The sequence below is a fragment of the Sabethes cyaneus genome, chromosome 3 (genome assembly GCF_943734655.1).
Source record: "Sabethes cyaneus chromosome 3, idSabCyanKW18_F2, whole genome shotgun sequence".
Taxonomy (NCBI): Eukaryota; Metazoa; Arthropoda; class Insecta; order Diptera; family Culicidae; genus Sabethes; species Sabethes cyaneus.
In genome coordinates this window covers 4,661,259-4,677,781 of record NC_071355.1, presented here as the reverse complement: position 1 = coordinate 4,677,781, position 16,523 = coordinate 4,661,259, and the positions used below count along the sequence as shown (strand labels likewise).

The 16,523-nt window shown below is 45.2% G+C and overlaps 1 protein-coding gene across 4 annotated transcripts in view; it reads left to right on the top strand.

Moving 5' to 3' along the window:
- LOC128741358 (myotubularin-related protein 13) overlaps positions 1-16,523 on the top strand; it is a 50,430-nt gene that overhangs the window by 23,633 nt on the left and 10,274 nt on the right. For all 4 annotated transcript variants that reach the window (XM_053837134.1, XM_053837133.1, XM_053837131.1 and 1 more), the window contains 3 exons: positions 454-539; positions 607-2,727; positions 13,280-16,464. In XM_053837134.1, coding sequence (XP_053693109.1) covers positions 454-539; positions 607-2,727; positions 13,280-16,464 — 5,392 coding nt within the window. The remainder of the gene's footprint in view (positions 1-453; positions 540-606; positions 2,728-13,279; positions 16,465-16,523) is intronic.

The following is a 16,523-nucleotide window of genomic DNA, read 5'->3' as shown; positions in this document are numbered from 1 at the left end:
TTTCAAGCGATGCACCAGGCACTATCGATATGGTATTGAAAGATGACTACCATCTGCGTCATGCTGAAAGTTAATTACCGTCCGTACCCTTTTCTAAGCAGTGCACAAACTTAACGCAAAATTCTAATAAATTAATAGCCATCATCAATTAGAACGTCGGCATCCGACGCTCCGTCATCGGTGTTTAGTAAATTCCATACATCTCAATCATAATCGTTTCTATTCACATCTGTTACAACAAGACCCGGTCACGTATCAAAACTAGAGCGGAATGATCTTTTTTGTGCTCCTTTGAAGGTGCAAGAAGTGATAAATTGAACCTGAAAACTGTAAGTTCAATTGAAACTTACAAATTTTAATTCATACATCCGTGAAGAACAGTTTTATGTGATGAAAAATATCGAACAATTAACAAAAGTGTTATAAAACAATTTTTTGTCTTATTTTTTCCAGGAACCGGCACACGAAATGGCAAAATCATTCAACGTTTCCCAGAGAAGGACTGGCCCGATACACCGTTCATCGCCGGCATCGAATGGGTATGTTAAAAACCACAGAGTAAACTTAAAACCTCCAATCTTACGAACCTCCCGTCTCTTCTTTCAGTTCTGCCAACCGCAGGGCTGGTCGCTGTCGACCGTTCGCCAGGAGCCACAGTTCTTCGTGTCCGTACTGACGGACATCGACGCCAACCGGCACTACTGCGCCTGTCTCTGCTTCAACGAGACAATCGCAATCACCCCCAGCAAGCCGATCGACGAAGAGGAAGAGGACGATAGCCTGTCGGCGACGAGCAGGGCACTGCTGGCCGCCAGCAGTGGGCCTCCTTCGATAACCCACCACAGCATAATGTATGCCCCGAAATGCTTGGTGATCGTTTCCCGCCTGGATTACATTGAAACCTTTCGGAACTGCCTGGGAACGATCTACACCGTGTACCTCGAAAGTTTCAAATTCCACCTGCACCATCTTATCGGCAGCATACTGGGATGCATCCAGGTGCCCCCACCCGGGGGACCTCAGGTTAGGTTTTCCATCGGTGCCGGTGATAAGCAGGTCCTGCAACCGCCCCTCTCTCACACACTTCCGGTGACGGGATCCTGCGTCAGTTTGCTGTTTCAGCAGCTGGGAACGAAAAATGTGATGCTCCTGTTTTGCGCGGTTATGACCGAACATAAAATACTCTTCCACTCGACCAGCTACTCACGGCTAACGGACAGCTGCCGAGCATTGACCGCACTGATGTATCCATTCCGCTACAGTCACGTTTACATTCCGATTCTGCCGGCATCGCTGGTGGAAGTTCTGTCCACACCGACGCCGTTCATCATGGGTATTCACAGTGCGATGCAGTCGGAGGTGACCGAAGTGCTGGATGTGATAGTGGCCGATTTAGACGGGGGATCGATACACATACCGGAATCGCTAGTACCTCCGGTAGCGAAACTTCCACGCGCCCTGTGGGAAGCGACCGAGAATGCACTGCAGTTAGTGCTGCATCCGGAACTGGCACTAGCCGACCTTGCCTTTCCGCCGAATGTCAACAACAACAATAACAACGGCGCGGGTTATGGCTTTCGGACGGAACACAAAACGGATGCCATGCTGGACAAGGAAATACGGGCCGTGTTTATGCGGTTATTTGCCCAACTGCTGCAAGGTTACCGCTCCTGTTTGACACTGATCAGGATCAACCCAAAGCCGATAATTCAATTCCATCGAGCAGGGTTTCTGGGAGCACGCGATTTGGTGGATTGCAACTTTCTATCACGAGTCCTGGATAGTATGTTTTTTACGGGATTTGTTACGGAACGAGGGCCTCCGTGGCGACCCTGTGACGCGTGGGATGAACTGTACAGCTCAATGAATGATTTGCTCAAACAGGAAGCGCACGATCCGGGCCTAGTGCTGGTGCACATCCAGGAGCTGGCGAAGCAGTTGTACACTAATGAAAATCCAAATCCTCAACCGTATCAGCAGAAGATTTTGCGACCACCAGAGGGTGCATTCGAGCGCATTCATCAGCCTCCGATGCCGCTGATCGATGCGCAGGAGGTTCAGAGTGTGATAAACAATGGACTGGCGGCGAACGATCTGCAAGCTAGACTGCAGACCATTCGACCTACGCCGAGAATTGTTCCGATGGGACCCTATCTCAAGGCGGCCCCCGAGCTGCGGCCGATTGTGAACAACAGTGCCAGAAAGTTGGAAGTGCTGAAAACCTGCATAAGCTGTATTTTCGACAATAAAATTACGGAAGCGAGGAAAAGTTTTCCGGCCGTGCTTCGAATACTGAAGCAGCGGGATGCCCGGTCGACGCTGTGCCGAGAGTTGGCCAAAATTGCACACGGAAATAAGCAGCTGGATCATCAGCAGTTTGATCTGGTGGTTAAGCTGATGAACCGCGCACTGCAGGACGACTCTTCGAAGGATGAGTACGGCGTTGCGGCTGCGTTGTTACCGCTTTCGACTACCTTCTGTCGGAAGCTGTGTACCGGAGTGATACAGTTCGCTTATACCTGCATTCAGGACCATCCGGTTTGGAAAAATCAACAATTCTGGGAGGATGCGTTCTATCACGATGTGCAAAACTTTATCAAGGAGCTTTACCTGCCCCGGCACAGCACAGCGGACAAGTCAAGCTACGGCGGCTGGTCTACGGTGGATAATGGATTACCTCATTCGACGTCGCGTGATAAAATGGACCGAGCAACGTTACTGTCGAGGGTATGTAGAAACTCCCACGTATTCTTTACAGTAATAGATCATTTTAGGTGGAACTCCACTGCAAAAAATTCAATTTATATTTTGAAATGGGGTATGCTTTGAATTGTTAACACCATTTGACCGTTTGCTCTAAAACCGTCGTTTAACGTTATTTTGAAATGCAAGATGGCGGAGCATTTTTTTTACTATTTTAACCCGTATCAGTCCACCCCAGCTCAGCCCAATTTGCAATCTGGCCTGGAACCGGGGATTCGATCCCGACCTAGCTGATCCAATTCAGACCCCATTAGGCAGGAAGTAGAACACGACTAAAAGTGCAGTGCAATAATAAAACATGATTGTCCGTATGGTTGCCATCTACCGCTCATTTAAAAACGATTCTAGCTAGCTTATATCTAAATTGAGGTCCATCGAAACCCAATTTGAGTCATAAGATACAGAAAACAATTGTGTTTACAAGAAAAATTTACTTGGTTTCTAAATATTTCATAATAGTGACTTTTTTAATAAAAAGTAATGCAATCTCATGACCCCTTTTACCGCTCACTTGAAATATGACGATCCATTCACCGCTCATATGGGTGTCATTTACCGCTCATATTTTTTACTGTTGCCAAATAAATAAAACCCGCGTCTTGACCCTTGTTTTTGGTTTGGCAATTATAGCAGAATAGAACGCTAATATAAATACTGTTGACTTATTTCGTGTTATGTAGAAGAATAGTTTCTAAAAAACCAAAGCAACAAGTTCGCTTGAGCTAATAATTCATTTAGTCATTTGCACTTAATAATGGCCTTAATAAAAACGCGATCAAAATGGCATTTTTCGCTCCTCACTATAAAGATTATTTATCTTGGAAATGAGCCTTTATGAATATAGCGGAAATTTATGTTTAATTCGTATCATTAAACATATAAAGTTATTTTACTATAACGAACCATTTTAAAAAGATATAAGCATTTTTTGTTTGAAATGAGCGGTAAATGGAGCTGAGCGGTGAATGGCGACCTTATATTAGCTTACTTGCAAAAAAATTCTACGCCCTTGCGAGTGGCCTTCCGGCAGTTAACCGGAACATTCACCATGGCGGAAGAAACATGCGTGTAGGCATGTTTTTGAGTTCTTTCTTCGTTTTATTTATCAATTCCTCCTCAGTTTTCGCGAAAAAATTGTTGGAGCCTATATCTTACACTTTAGGTTTGCCCAGAGATTCTCGATGGCGTACGCAGCTGGGGGACGTTGGGCAGGTTCGCCGACTTGGGTTCCACATTTCCTCCAACGATCACTTCGAGTAGTAAGCCGATGCCAGATCCCCCGGCCAGAACACCACGTCTTCACCCTTATTGCTTGATGAACAACGCCACTTCCGGCAGACACTTCGTACTATAAATTTCCCCGCTCACGGCCAGTCCGGATCGAAAGAAGAGCGGCTTTGACATCCCTTTCTCGCTGATTGTCAACCACAGTAGCACCTTCTTGGGGAACTTAGTGTGTGAAATCAACTTCACCTCGAAGCCCACTTCCTTCGGGGGAGAAGTAAAATACGAAGTGCCATGCCAATCGTTGCCATCCAGGGTGAGATAGGTCTCGTCGTCCATCACCACCGCCACGTCGCACGTCGCGATTCGCCGGAAAAATCGTCTTGACCATCTTATTGCCTGCAGCTCCGAGACCAGTGGACGGGACTGCTACTTTCTGACATGTCTGTCCATGTTCACCAGGTACTTTTTCACTGTTTGGCCGGTTGCACCGACCTTCCGGCCAAACACACGCAGCGATGTAGCCATTTTTACCTCGGTCTTCCTCTTCAGCATCCTTTGGAGCTTATTGTCGCTCAGGGTCATCGGCCGTCCGGAATCGGGCTTTCTTCAGATGCTCTGATTGTTGTGCAATAGTACCAAGATGTAGATGCCGGAACGGGCGCATCGGACGTCCACAAAGTGCCGCACGATATCCGTTTTCGACGCGGCGGGGTACCGTTCTTTGAACGCTCACACTTCTGAACGGAGTAGCTTTACTGTTTTCGCCATTACGGTTAGGGTTCGACTGATAGAGCTGTTGAATTTTTTGGCAAGTAAGCTAATATAATTACCTTCCATGGGAAATTTATCAAACTCAATTAGCTGTCTTAGTTTTTTTTATCACCATCCGAAGAAAGTTCATTTTTTTATGCATACGTTATCAGAATATGCGAGGTTTAAGGACTAAAGTAGACGACCCATTCCTTATATCTAATGACTGCAACTATGATGTAATCATTCTAACTGAAACCAGTATAGATGACTACATCGATTCTCTTGAGCTGTTTGGATCAGCCTTCAACGTGTATCGTTGTGATCGTAGCTCTTAGAATAGTGACAAAAGTAGTTTTGGTGGCATATTAATTGCCGTTGCTCAACAGTTTCCTAGTTCGGTGGTCAACTTAAAACATGGAAATTGTCTCGAACAAGTCTGTGTTTCTGCTATCATTAAAGGAATGAAGATTTTGCTTCCTGCAGTTTACATCCCACCTGACAGAAGTAAAGTTGTCAAGTTTATCGACGAGCATATTCTCTCAATCTGTGAATTCCCGGACAAAGGGTCTTCAGACGACAGAATTCTCATTTGTGGTGATTATAACCAACCGCAAATTTATTATTTTAATGGAGAGGATCGAATACAGTACCGTACGACAATTCTCTCCCGCTTCCTTGCTTCCCGCTACCATTCTTTATGGGGATAGGGTGCAGAACCAGATCGGTACTAGTCACTAGAGATGGACGGGTATCCAGCTGTCAGTTTCGGAGTTGCGCCTCTAAACTATCGTCGTATTAACTGTGATGTACTGGTGGGTCACCTTTTGTCTCTGAATTGGACTACATTATTGTACGAGATCGATGTGGATGACGTGACATGGCGGTTTTGTGATGCTATTTGCACTGGACTGAATGAGAATCTTCCCAAAATTAGACGTCCTTCAAAACCTGCCTGGAGTAATAGTGAGTTGCACAGACTACTTCTTAAGCAACGAACACCGCAGAATAAACGCGTTTGCAAATATGCCAGCGACGCATACCGTAGGCTAAATAGCGACACGGAATCAGTGACTGTTACCGAATCTTGCGAATGGTTTGTTGATCATTTTTCTTCTGTGTTCGCCAATGGATATACCACGCAGTCTGATGTTGAAATAGCTGTGTCAGGTGTCTCCGATGGTGTTGTTGATCTGGACATTTTTTACATCACTCTCGACATGGTCATTTCTGGTGCAAATAAATTGAAGAGCTCCTACTCACCTGGTCTCGATGGTGTTCCAGCTATTATTTTCTGTTACTGAGCTACTGCTCTTGCCATGCCTCTAAGGCGAATTTTCGTTTCGATTTCGACCAAATCGTTTGGGCAGCGGAAGTTTCCAACGCTGTGGAAACAGTTAAACGTGCTTCCCGTATTCAAACAAGGAGAAAAGCGAGATGTAAGGAACTACAGAGGCGTTAGTAGTTTCTCTGCTGGATCAAAGTTCTCAGACGCGTCGATCAGATCAACGATTTTCTAGTTCTGTTGGATGACAAGCTCATGTTTGACAAACATTATACTGCTGTCATCTCAAGAGCTTCGCAACAACTTGGGTTATCACAAAAAAAATCCCGAGACTTTACATCGGATCCCCATTGTTTGAAGGTATTGTACTGCGCGTTGGTACGCCCAATACTTGAGAATGCATATGTCATCTGAAATCCTCATAACTTGCGTTGGAAAGCCACAATAGAACGTGTTCAACGAAGATTTGTTCGTATCGCCCTGCGACATCTACCCTGGTGTCTACGTAGACCGATGCCAGCTTTTGGATTTGGTGACATTAGAGACACGTTGAAAGATTGAAGAAGCGTCTTTTGTGGCCAAGCTCCTTAACATATTGATTTACGAGCTTCACGTAGACAGCTTAGCTCATCTAATTTACTGACAACCAGATTACATCGGACCATGTATGGTTTTTATGAATCGCTGACGTTATGTCTTCCGCAATTTAATCTGGTTGTCGATAAGCCGGTAACTCCGTATGCTTTGAAAGTATCAAGCGATAAGATTTCAGCGTGATTGTTTTTCTCCATTGATTGTTGTAGTTCTCAAGCGAGGTTTTTTAGTTGGTAATTTACAGATTACGGTCATACAAAGGCATACTGTCGGGTATCTAATAGTTTCCGGTTTTCTAAGGTCCACAATAGTCGTCGATTTATCATTCGCTTCATTATGTTAGCGGGACAACTAGAGAGCATTATCGGTCTGTGGCTTGCCGGTTCTTTTGGTTGTTTGCTGGGGTTCAGGATTGGTACGAGAAGTAATATACCAAGATTGCCATCTTCCCATATGTTATTCGCACAAGAAAGGTGTTCTTCGTCTGTAAAGGTAACCTTTTGAGCATTTCATAATGTATTCCATTTGGTCCATGGCAAGAACCGCGAAGAGTCGAGCACACAGAGCAGTTCGTTGAGGCTAAACGTCATTACTGACCGCTGGATAGTTTAGCGGCCGGATATCGGTCTTGCGTTTGAGTTCACGGAATGTAGGGTTATAGGAGGAGTCCGATGGAACGGATTGATAGCAACTTACCAGTACGTTCGCGATTTGCTGTGGTGAAATTTTTTTTTGTATACAGGGCGTTCGTTAGTGCCTTTTGGGCTCCGTAAAGTGCGAACTTTTTTCCATACGGTGGATGAAGCAGTACTCGGGTTAAGTGAATTAACAAAGTCTTCCCACGATTTCTTTTTGGATGACCACGTCAGCTTTCAGGCGAACCTACGAGCTTTTTCAAATTCTTCTGGTGCTCTACACGGATTATGATAGGGAAATGATCACTGTCATGTAGGTCTGGGTTCTGGGAGTACTTCCCATAAGTATTTAGTTCTAAGATTTTCTAAGCTAAGGGATATATCAATTGCGTCAGTCATGCCAGTACTGTGCGTCAAATGAGCATGGGTACCGTAATTTATAATGCATGCTTCACCGTCGTTTATTGATTCTTGCACAATTTTCTTACTAGGCAAAGTTTTTCGATTTCTTCAAGAACAACTATGACAATTGAAAACGCCTAGTATGAGGAACGGTTGCGGGAGTTGTTAGTAAAGATTCAACAGTCAGCTTTTTTGTTTTATTCCGTGTGGGAAATATAACGAAACGATTGTGAGTGACTCCGAAAAGTTTATCCTGACTGCTACGGCTAAGAGAGGGGTCTGTGTTTTCTGAATTGCAAAATCTCTCGTAGTCTACTGCCGCTACTCGTAATACAGTGGATTTTCCTATGTAAATGATACTGTTATGCGAGTAGCGGCAGTATAGATCTAACTTCATTCATTCTTCGCGATAGTCCATTGGCATTCCATTGAGGGATTGTCCTGCCCATTTGTCTTCGTGGTTTATTTGTAATTGGATGCATGTTTGTGGTGTTGAGAGTTTCCTAACGATTGTGTCCGATGTCTGATAGCGGGAGGGTCTGGAGTAGCGGTGGCTTGTTTTTTTCTCTGTGGAGATTCACACTTACTTACTTAGGTGGCTTGCCGTCCTAAGACAAAGCCTGTCGAACAAAGTTTCTCCATGTAACTCGGTTGAGGGCTACCGCTCTCCACCGAGTACTCTTCGCCAGATCTCGCTCCACCTGGTCTAACCATCATGCTCGCTGCAAGCTCCTGGTCGCCTTGTTCCTACCGGATTTGAGGCGCACACCATCTTTGCAGGGTAATTGTCCGGCATTCTTGCAACATGCCCTGCCCACCGTATCCGTCCAGCTTTAGCCACCTTCTGGATACTGGGTTCGTCATAGAGCTGTGCAAGTTCATGGTTCATCCTCCGCCTCCATACTCCGTTCTCCTGTACGCCGCCAAAGATCGTTCTTAGTACTTGTCGTTCGAAAACTCCGAGCACCCGCAGGTCCTCCTCGAGCATTGTCCATGTTTCATGCCCGTAGAGAACAACCGGTCTAATAAGTAGCGTCCTGTACAGGGGGGTGCACTTTGTACGGGGACTTAGTCTGCTCGACCGCAATTGCTTGTGAAGCCCATAGTAAGCACGACTTCCGCTGATAATACGCCTTCGAATCTCACGGCTGGTATCGTTGTTCGCCCGAAAGCCACTTGCCAGAATGAACCAGTTCCCAGAAAACCATTCCCCAGAATGAACCATTTCCCAGAAAACCATTCCCCAGAATCGACCATTTCCCAGAAAATTATCCTCTGTCTCCCAGGAAACTTCACCAGAATGGACCAAAATAGATGTATTTGCATGAGCTTACCAGAAATTTGAAGCAATTAAGCGTTTTATTGGTTCTTGACTCTTTTTTTTTGTATGTCAGAAGGGCATTGGGTTAAAAGGCCACTGCGACAGTCTTAATGATCGTCTTTTGTGGCAGGCCCCGATTGCTGTACACAGTTTACGGACCGCTCATACCCATTGATGGAGTTGAGCGGGATAGTTGTAATGCTGTGCCCCAATTCGGTACTACATGGTTTATAAAGTCAATGACTGTTTTAGGATTTCGGCTCTATACCTGATATGGAGTAAGAAAGAAACTTCCGAGGAAGAGTACATTGTTTCCGCAAGTTCCTTTAGTTTTACCGTGAACATGCGGAAGCAAGACGTGCGATGTATTACTGAAATGTCAAAAATGCCGTTCAAATATTACGAACACGTCCGCCATTATAGGTCGTAAAAAGCTGGATACATGGATCAAGTGTATGATAAATGCTTGAAAAAATTAAAAAGTTTCTTGTTGTCTAGTTTTCGAATAATTTCCTTCTTGCAAAATAGCTATTAACATTTTCCCTAAAATCAGCTTGTAGTAATTTGGATTTGACTATTACTGTTCGAAAACTGCGATAGCATGTTCGGCCTACTTATTGAGTACATGCTGTCCTTACTCGCTATCGCTCGTTCGGACTGAACTAAGGGATAGCCCCTACTAGTCAATAAACCTTTTTTTTTTGTGTGTGTGGATATTATCACTACGACCAAAGTCAATAAACCTAGGAAAATGCTTCCGACGGCGGGTCGCCGGCGAACACTCGCGGCCTACGGCCATTTCGCCCTGAATCATCTAGGAAACACTTGCTGCTAAGACGGTAAATAAGTCACACCTTGTAATGAGCATAACTCATTTGCATTTAAGGGAAAGCAAAAAGGATTTGTTATACAAGTAATATATTTCCATTTGTGTATGGCCACGTAAAACCCAATGTCCTGGTAACCAATGCAAATAAATGCCATAATAAACCATAAACCAGAAGCAGTAGATCTTGAGAAATGCTTTTTTCTTTTCTTCGTTATCCCATATTCTGCTTAAACGCAAAAGATTAACTTTGAATTGTTTTTATGACGGTCAATGTTAGCCTTAAGAATATATTCTTATTAATGTATGATATTATTCGAGAAAAGTTTTCAGGAAAAATAAAATTTCGGGAAAGAACATATCGGAAAAACGGGGAAACGGGGCAAAGAGATGAAAGAGTCTATATTCGGGAGAGTTGTACTACGTGTAACGCTGCTATATACCGTGAACGTACCATATTCTGCGCAGTTAAGACATTTTTACGATTCTTCCGCTATTCTAAGTATTCTAGATTCAAATTAACAACGTGGATAGCCTCAACGTGTAGTGCTACGGTCCGCTATCGACCAGCAATGAGTATATTTTTCGTTTTGTAAACTTATCCACGGTGCCTAATTCTGCGCACTTTCTTGCCCATGTTCCTAATTCTGCGCATGTTTGCTCCTAATTCTGCGCACCCATAAAGTGAAAATAAATTCTCCTACCATGCTGTTTATGTCTTTATGCGCTGAAAGCACACCAAATAATCCGGCATTAGCCATTACCATAATTAAATCCATGATCCGACCTTCTTGTGCCGTCCGTTGTGCTCATTTTAAATATTTTATTCTCGATAACGTGAAGGGCGAATTGATTCGGGTTTTCTGCATACTGAACATTACACTGTAAACTAAGACTAAAAATTGTGTTTTCATGTAGAAACCACTTCCCCACTCTCTGACAGCCCCATGAGGTTGGACATTAAAAAAGAGAAGACATGGTTTCATGAATTGGCGCTCGTAGGTTCGAACCTCGAGACACAGCACAGGGTGCCAATCAATGCAAGTTAAAGATTCTACTTGAATTTTTATGCCTCTATACCTCAGCCACTTGGGTGAGGTTGCATATTCCTTTGCGATTTCTTCGTAGGATACATTACTGCGCAGAATTTGGAACATGAATAAAAAATCTGTGCCTAAATCTACGCATTATTGCATCGCATTTTTCTAAGGAAAGCAAGGCATGCAATCATTCTTTTTGTCTAAAACATGACTAAAACCAATAATTCTTTCTAATTATGCTGATCATTGCAAAGAATTTTGATCATAAATTTGTTAATTTTCTAGGACAATTTTAGCGTTGGTGCTACGACGATATTTTCTGTTATGTAAAATACTTTCAGTTTCACGTTATTTCGCTCTCAAGTACTATGGCTCGTTTGAGAATAATGGCGTAATATTCAACAGACATTTATAAAAAAATAACGCAATGATCATAGTTATGCACAATGTTAAAAAATATTTATATAAAGGAAAATGCGCAGAATTAGGAGCAGCGCAGAACTAGGAGCGGTCACGGTAGACAGTAGGATCGTTACACTAGCTCCGTAATTATCCTGTACCCTAATTACCGATTACGGATAAAGAACGGTCAAGTCTTATGAAGTTTATAATCCAAGGCTTTGCTTTGTACTACGCGTAAAGATTTTTTAGGAAAATAGTATACTCTGGAAAATGGAAAATCGTTTTCGGGGAAAAGTCGTACGACGCAGATTGATATATTCCGCCAGATGGTCTTCACCAAAATGCGAAAAATGTTTTCATTTATTAAATTTTTTGGAGAAGAATCTATTCTGGGAAATGGTTTTCTGGCGAATGGTACATTCTGGGAAAAATATTTCTGGGGAATGGTACATTCTGGGGAATGGTTTTCGGGCAAATTGCATTCTGGCAAAAAAATTCTGGGGACTAGTTTTCGGGCAAATGTCATACAACCGATTTTACTCGTGGAAATCAGTATTCGGGTAAATGGTTTTCGGGGAAACGATACCTTCTGGAAAATGTTTTTCGGGGAATTGGTATATTCGGAGAATTGGTACATTCGGGGAAATATCTGTCGGGGAATTAGTACATTCGGGGAAATATCTTTCGGGAAAATGGTTTTCTAGGAATTGGTACATTCGGGGAAATATCTTTCGGGGGAATAGTTTTCGATGAAATGTTATACAATCGGCTTCTTCTGCTCTTTTTTTTAACTTTTTTTGCTTCTGCTTATCCTTTTTCTTTTTTTCTTTTATCTATTTATTTATTTTCATTTTCGCTAGTGAAGGAAAGTCCGTTGGGGTGAAACTCCTTTTAAACCTCTTCTCCGACAGGCACAAAACCTTCAATCTTTTTAAATTGAATACAGTGGTGTGCACTTTCCAGGACCGAATCGTTCACATTGGAGTATAGCTTGTTGGTAGGATACAGGAATGGCTTTTTAAAAACAGTTCTCAGGCACCTGTTTTGTAGTACTTGTAGTTCTCGCAAGTTCGCTTTGCTCGCTGAACCCTATTCGCAACAAGGTATTAAATTCGAGAATACACCAGGGAGAAGTACATCATCTTTAGACAAGTTAGCGGCAAGAATGGTGAGACTCTTCGCAATATTCCGCATAATAAACTCAGCTTTTTCTTTGATGAGTTAATATGCGCAGTCCAGCTCATTGTAGCATCGATTGCCATTCCCAAATAACAATACTCGTTAACCTTTTCAAGTGTTACACCTTGGACTGAAACAGGCACAAGGTCTGGTATCTGCTTCCGCATGGAGTGTATCAGCATGTATTTGGTCTGACTGAGATTGAGAGACAATTTGTTTTCATTGAAGAATTCCGCAAGCAGCGTAACGTCCTCCTGGATTTGTTTTATAATCCTTCTGTAGTCGAGCGCTTGGTAAAATGCAGAAGTGCCGTCAGCGAACAATCGGACCTTCCCGTGCAGCTTCAAATTGCATAGGTCATTGATAAACAGTAAAAAGAGCACAGGATCTAAATTGCTGCCTTGTGGAACAACAATTTTGTCGATTATAGACAACGTTGAGACTGATCGATAGTTGTTGAGTTTTTTCGTGTCTCCTGATTTGAAAACAGGAACGACGCGGGCTATTTTTAGACTGTCAGGATACTGCCCAGTTCGTATGATTTCATTAAAAATATCCGTTAATAGCCGTGCGAAAAACTCGCGATGGGATTTAATAAAGTTCGCTGTTATTTTATCTGCTCCAGTAGATTTTTTGGAGTCTAAATTGTTAATAAGCAGCTCTATCTCATTGATGGAGGCTGGTCTTAGGAACATAGATGATGAAGACTCCAGTGTGTACATGAAGCATTTCCAGATATGGCCATCGATCGTCGTCATTTGACTTAGATCTACTAGATCAACAAGACTATTTTATACATAAGGATGTCGCAAATTCAATTTTCCTAACTTAGCATTGTTTTTTTTTCAACTTCAGGTACAGGAACCATCGGCACTGGAGATTGCCGCCGATCAAATGCGCATTTGGCCGTCCGTCGATGCCGAAAAGCAGCTGGAGCTAATCAGTTCGGAGGAGAAAACCCTCTACAGTCAGGCCATTCATTACGCAAATCGAATGGTATTCCTGTTGATTCCCCAGGATGTCAACACCGGCGGTAAGGTTCAAAAAATGGATTCTCACGCGGATGACGACGCTAGCGTTTCGAATAGCGTCATCGAATCGCACAGTCACAGCGATCACAGTGACGAAGGGTTTGAGGATAACGATCCCGGCGAGGTGGGCTCTCAGGTGGGCAAAATGGTGTGTAAATTTATCGATCGGGTGTGCAATGAGGGAAACGTTACCGCGGAGCATTTGCGAAATCTCCACCAGATGGTACCTGGCGTCATACAGATGCACATCGAAACGCTGGAGGCGGTCAATCGGGAGGCCAAACGGATTCCTCCCATTCAGAAGCCTAAACTGCAGTATCCGTCGCTTCTGCTGGGAGAGGAAATTATCGGCGAACCCATGCGGGTGTACCTGCTGGCGGACGGCCGAGAGGAGAAGGAAGTGGGTAATTCGAATCTACTGCCGGCGGAGGGAGCTCTATTTCTGACAAACTACCGTATCGTGTTCAAGGGATGGCCCTGCGATCCGTACTGCTGCGAGCAGAGTATCGTGCGGGCCTTTCCAATCTCATCGCTAACCAAAGAGAAACGTCTAACGGTGATCTACCTGCAGCATCTGGAACAGGTGCTGCAGGAAGGTATGCAACTGCGGTCCTGCACCTTTCAGCTGATCAAGGTGGCATTCGACGAAGAGGTGATGCAGGAAGCGATTGAAACATTCCGGAAGACCGTGCATAAAGTGCGCCATCCGGAGGATGAGTTCGGCCATTTTGCGTTTGCCACCACGCACGGGATTGCAAACCCGACGCCACTGCACAAGGTGAAGGAAAAAAATGCCACGCTTAAGGACTTTGCCAAAAAGACTCTACTGCGAACGGCGAAGAAGGCGGGATTCAAGCAGAAAGGTGCTACGAAGCGGAAGTATATTTTGCCGGGGGCCGATTTTGAGGAAACCTACGGGAGTAGTGCGACGGGGATTAATGAGAACCCGGAGGATGAAGATGGTTCGGATGAGGGTGCAGATACGATGCCCCGAGTGACGGTGAAGGACGTTGAACGGCTGAAGGAACGCAGCTACGTTAAGGATTGGTTTCGAGTGGGACTGGGGGATGTGCAAACCGGTTACCGAATAAGCTCGATCAACTGTAACTACAGTTTGTGTAGAACGTATCCGGCGATGTTGGTTTGTCCCAAAGATGTTAGTGACGATGCACTGCGGAACCTTTCCCGGTGTTACAAACATCATCGAATACCTACCGCCACGTGGAGACACAAAAATGGAGCAACACTGCTGCGAGGCGCGGTTCCATTGGCCAAGGGTGTCATGGGAATGCTTAAAGGACACCCCGGCTCATCGAACACCTCAGCAGATTCAGCCAGCTTTCAGGAACAGGATCGATATTTCGTGTCAGTAATTAAAACCACACCCCACACTCGACCGATTCGACACACCTGGGGTCTGTCCGATTCCAACAGTTCGTTGGATTCGCTGACACAAGCAGCCAATATACCCATCTACATGTCCCGCTTGGATAATTCAACCCTCACGCCGGACGCCGGCCGGAAAAGCAACAAAGGCAACAATGGGCTGTATTCGATAAACAATTCGTCCTTCTCGAGCTTTGGAGCGATCCGACCGAACCCGAAAACCAACAAATGGGGCTCACTGAAACCCACCAGTGGCGGCGGAGCCGCTTCCCGCGAAATTCGGGACCACTGGGATCCGCAATCGTCGCAAAACTACACCTTCCAACGTGTGCCATTGTATTTCCTCGGCGAAAAGTCCCAGTCCAAGTCGGCCAAACTGTCGGAAATGTGGGCTGAGTTCATACCGGTCGACTACACGGACGTGCGGCATTCGCGGAATGCTTTCAAAAAGCTAATGCGAGCTTGCCTGCCGTCCTGCGTCAACACCGAACCAGATCAAACCTTCTCCCGGCTGGTAGAGCAGTCGGAATGGCTGCAGCAGATCCGTGGTCTCCTGCAGCTGTCCGGTGCCGTGGTTGATTTGATGGATCTTCAGGAGTCCAGCGTAACGCTCGCGCTCGAGGACGGCTGGGATGTGACGGCTCAGATTTCCAGCCTGGCCCAGCTGTGTCTGGATCCCTACTATCGAACCATCGAAGGTTTCCGCGTGCTCATCGAGAAAGAATGGCTTGCGTTCGGTCATCGCTTTGGCCACCGAAGCAATCTCAAACCGAACAGCAGCTCTGGCTCTCCGTTCGCTCCAACCTTTCTGCAGTTTCTCGACGCAGTCCACCAAATCCAGTCCCAATTCCCGCTAGCCTTCGAATTCAATGAATTCTACCTTCGATTCCTAGCCTACCATCACGTCAGCTGTCGCTTCCGAACGTTTCTGTTCGACTGCGAACTGGAACGGGTCGATTTCGGTATCACCGCCATCGATGACAAACGTGGTTCACTCAACTCCCACCACAAACATGTGGTGGAGACGTTGACCGTTTCGGATGATGACAACATCTACCCGGGTGGGGTTGGCGGCGGTGTCGGTCGTGGCAATCATGCGTCCAACACGCAAAAGTTCGGCCCGTCGCTGTTCGATTACATCGAACGGCAGCACGCCAAGAATCCGATCTTCTACAACTTCATGTACACCCCGGATCCGGAGCGAACCGTGCTGCGGCCACAAAGCTCCATCTCCGTTCTGGAAGTGTGGTCGTACTATCTGGACGAAGAGCTTGCGCAAGGACCCCCGTACGATCCCGAACTGGTTTGCAGCGATAACCTGGAGGAGGAGAGCGACTACATCAGCAGTAGTGGCAGCGGAAGTGGAAGTGGAAGTCTGGTTAACCGACAGCCCCGCCGGAAGGTGGTCTCCGTTGGCTACGACAGTTTGAACAAGTACGATGCCGACGTGTTCTCCCGTCTGCTGGAGGAGCTTAAGAATGCCGAAGCCGAACGAGGGCTGTTGCCGCAAAAGTGGCGCCAAGTGTGGGACAAACTCGAGCTGCCACATTCGGATTCGCTCACGCGGCATGCTTCGTTCAGCAGTGCTTTGGTGCGGTGTCACGGCCGGTTGCTCCACAAGAGGTTACCTTTTGCATTAACGGTCCATCATCCCAATTGATTTTAAATTGAATTTTGTTTCC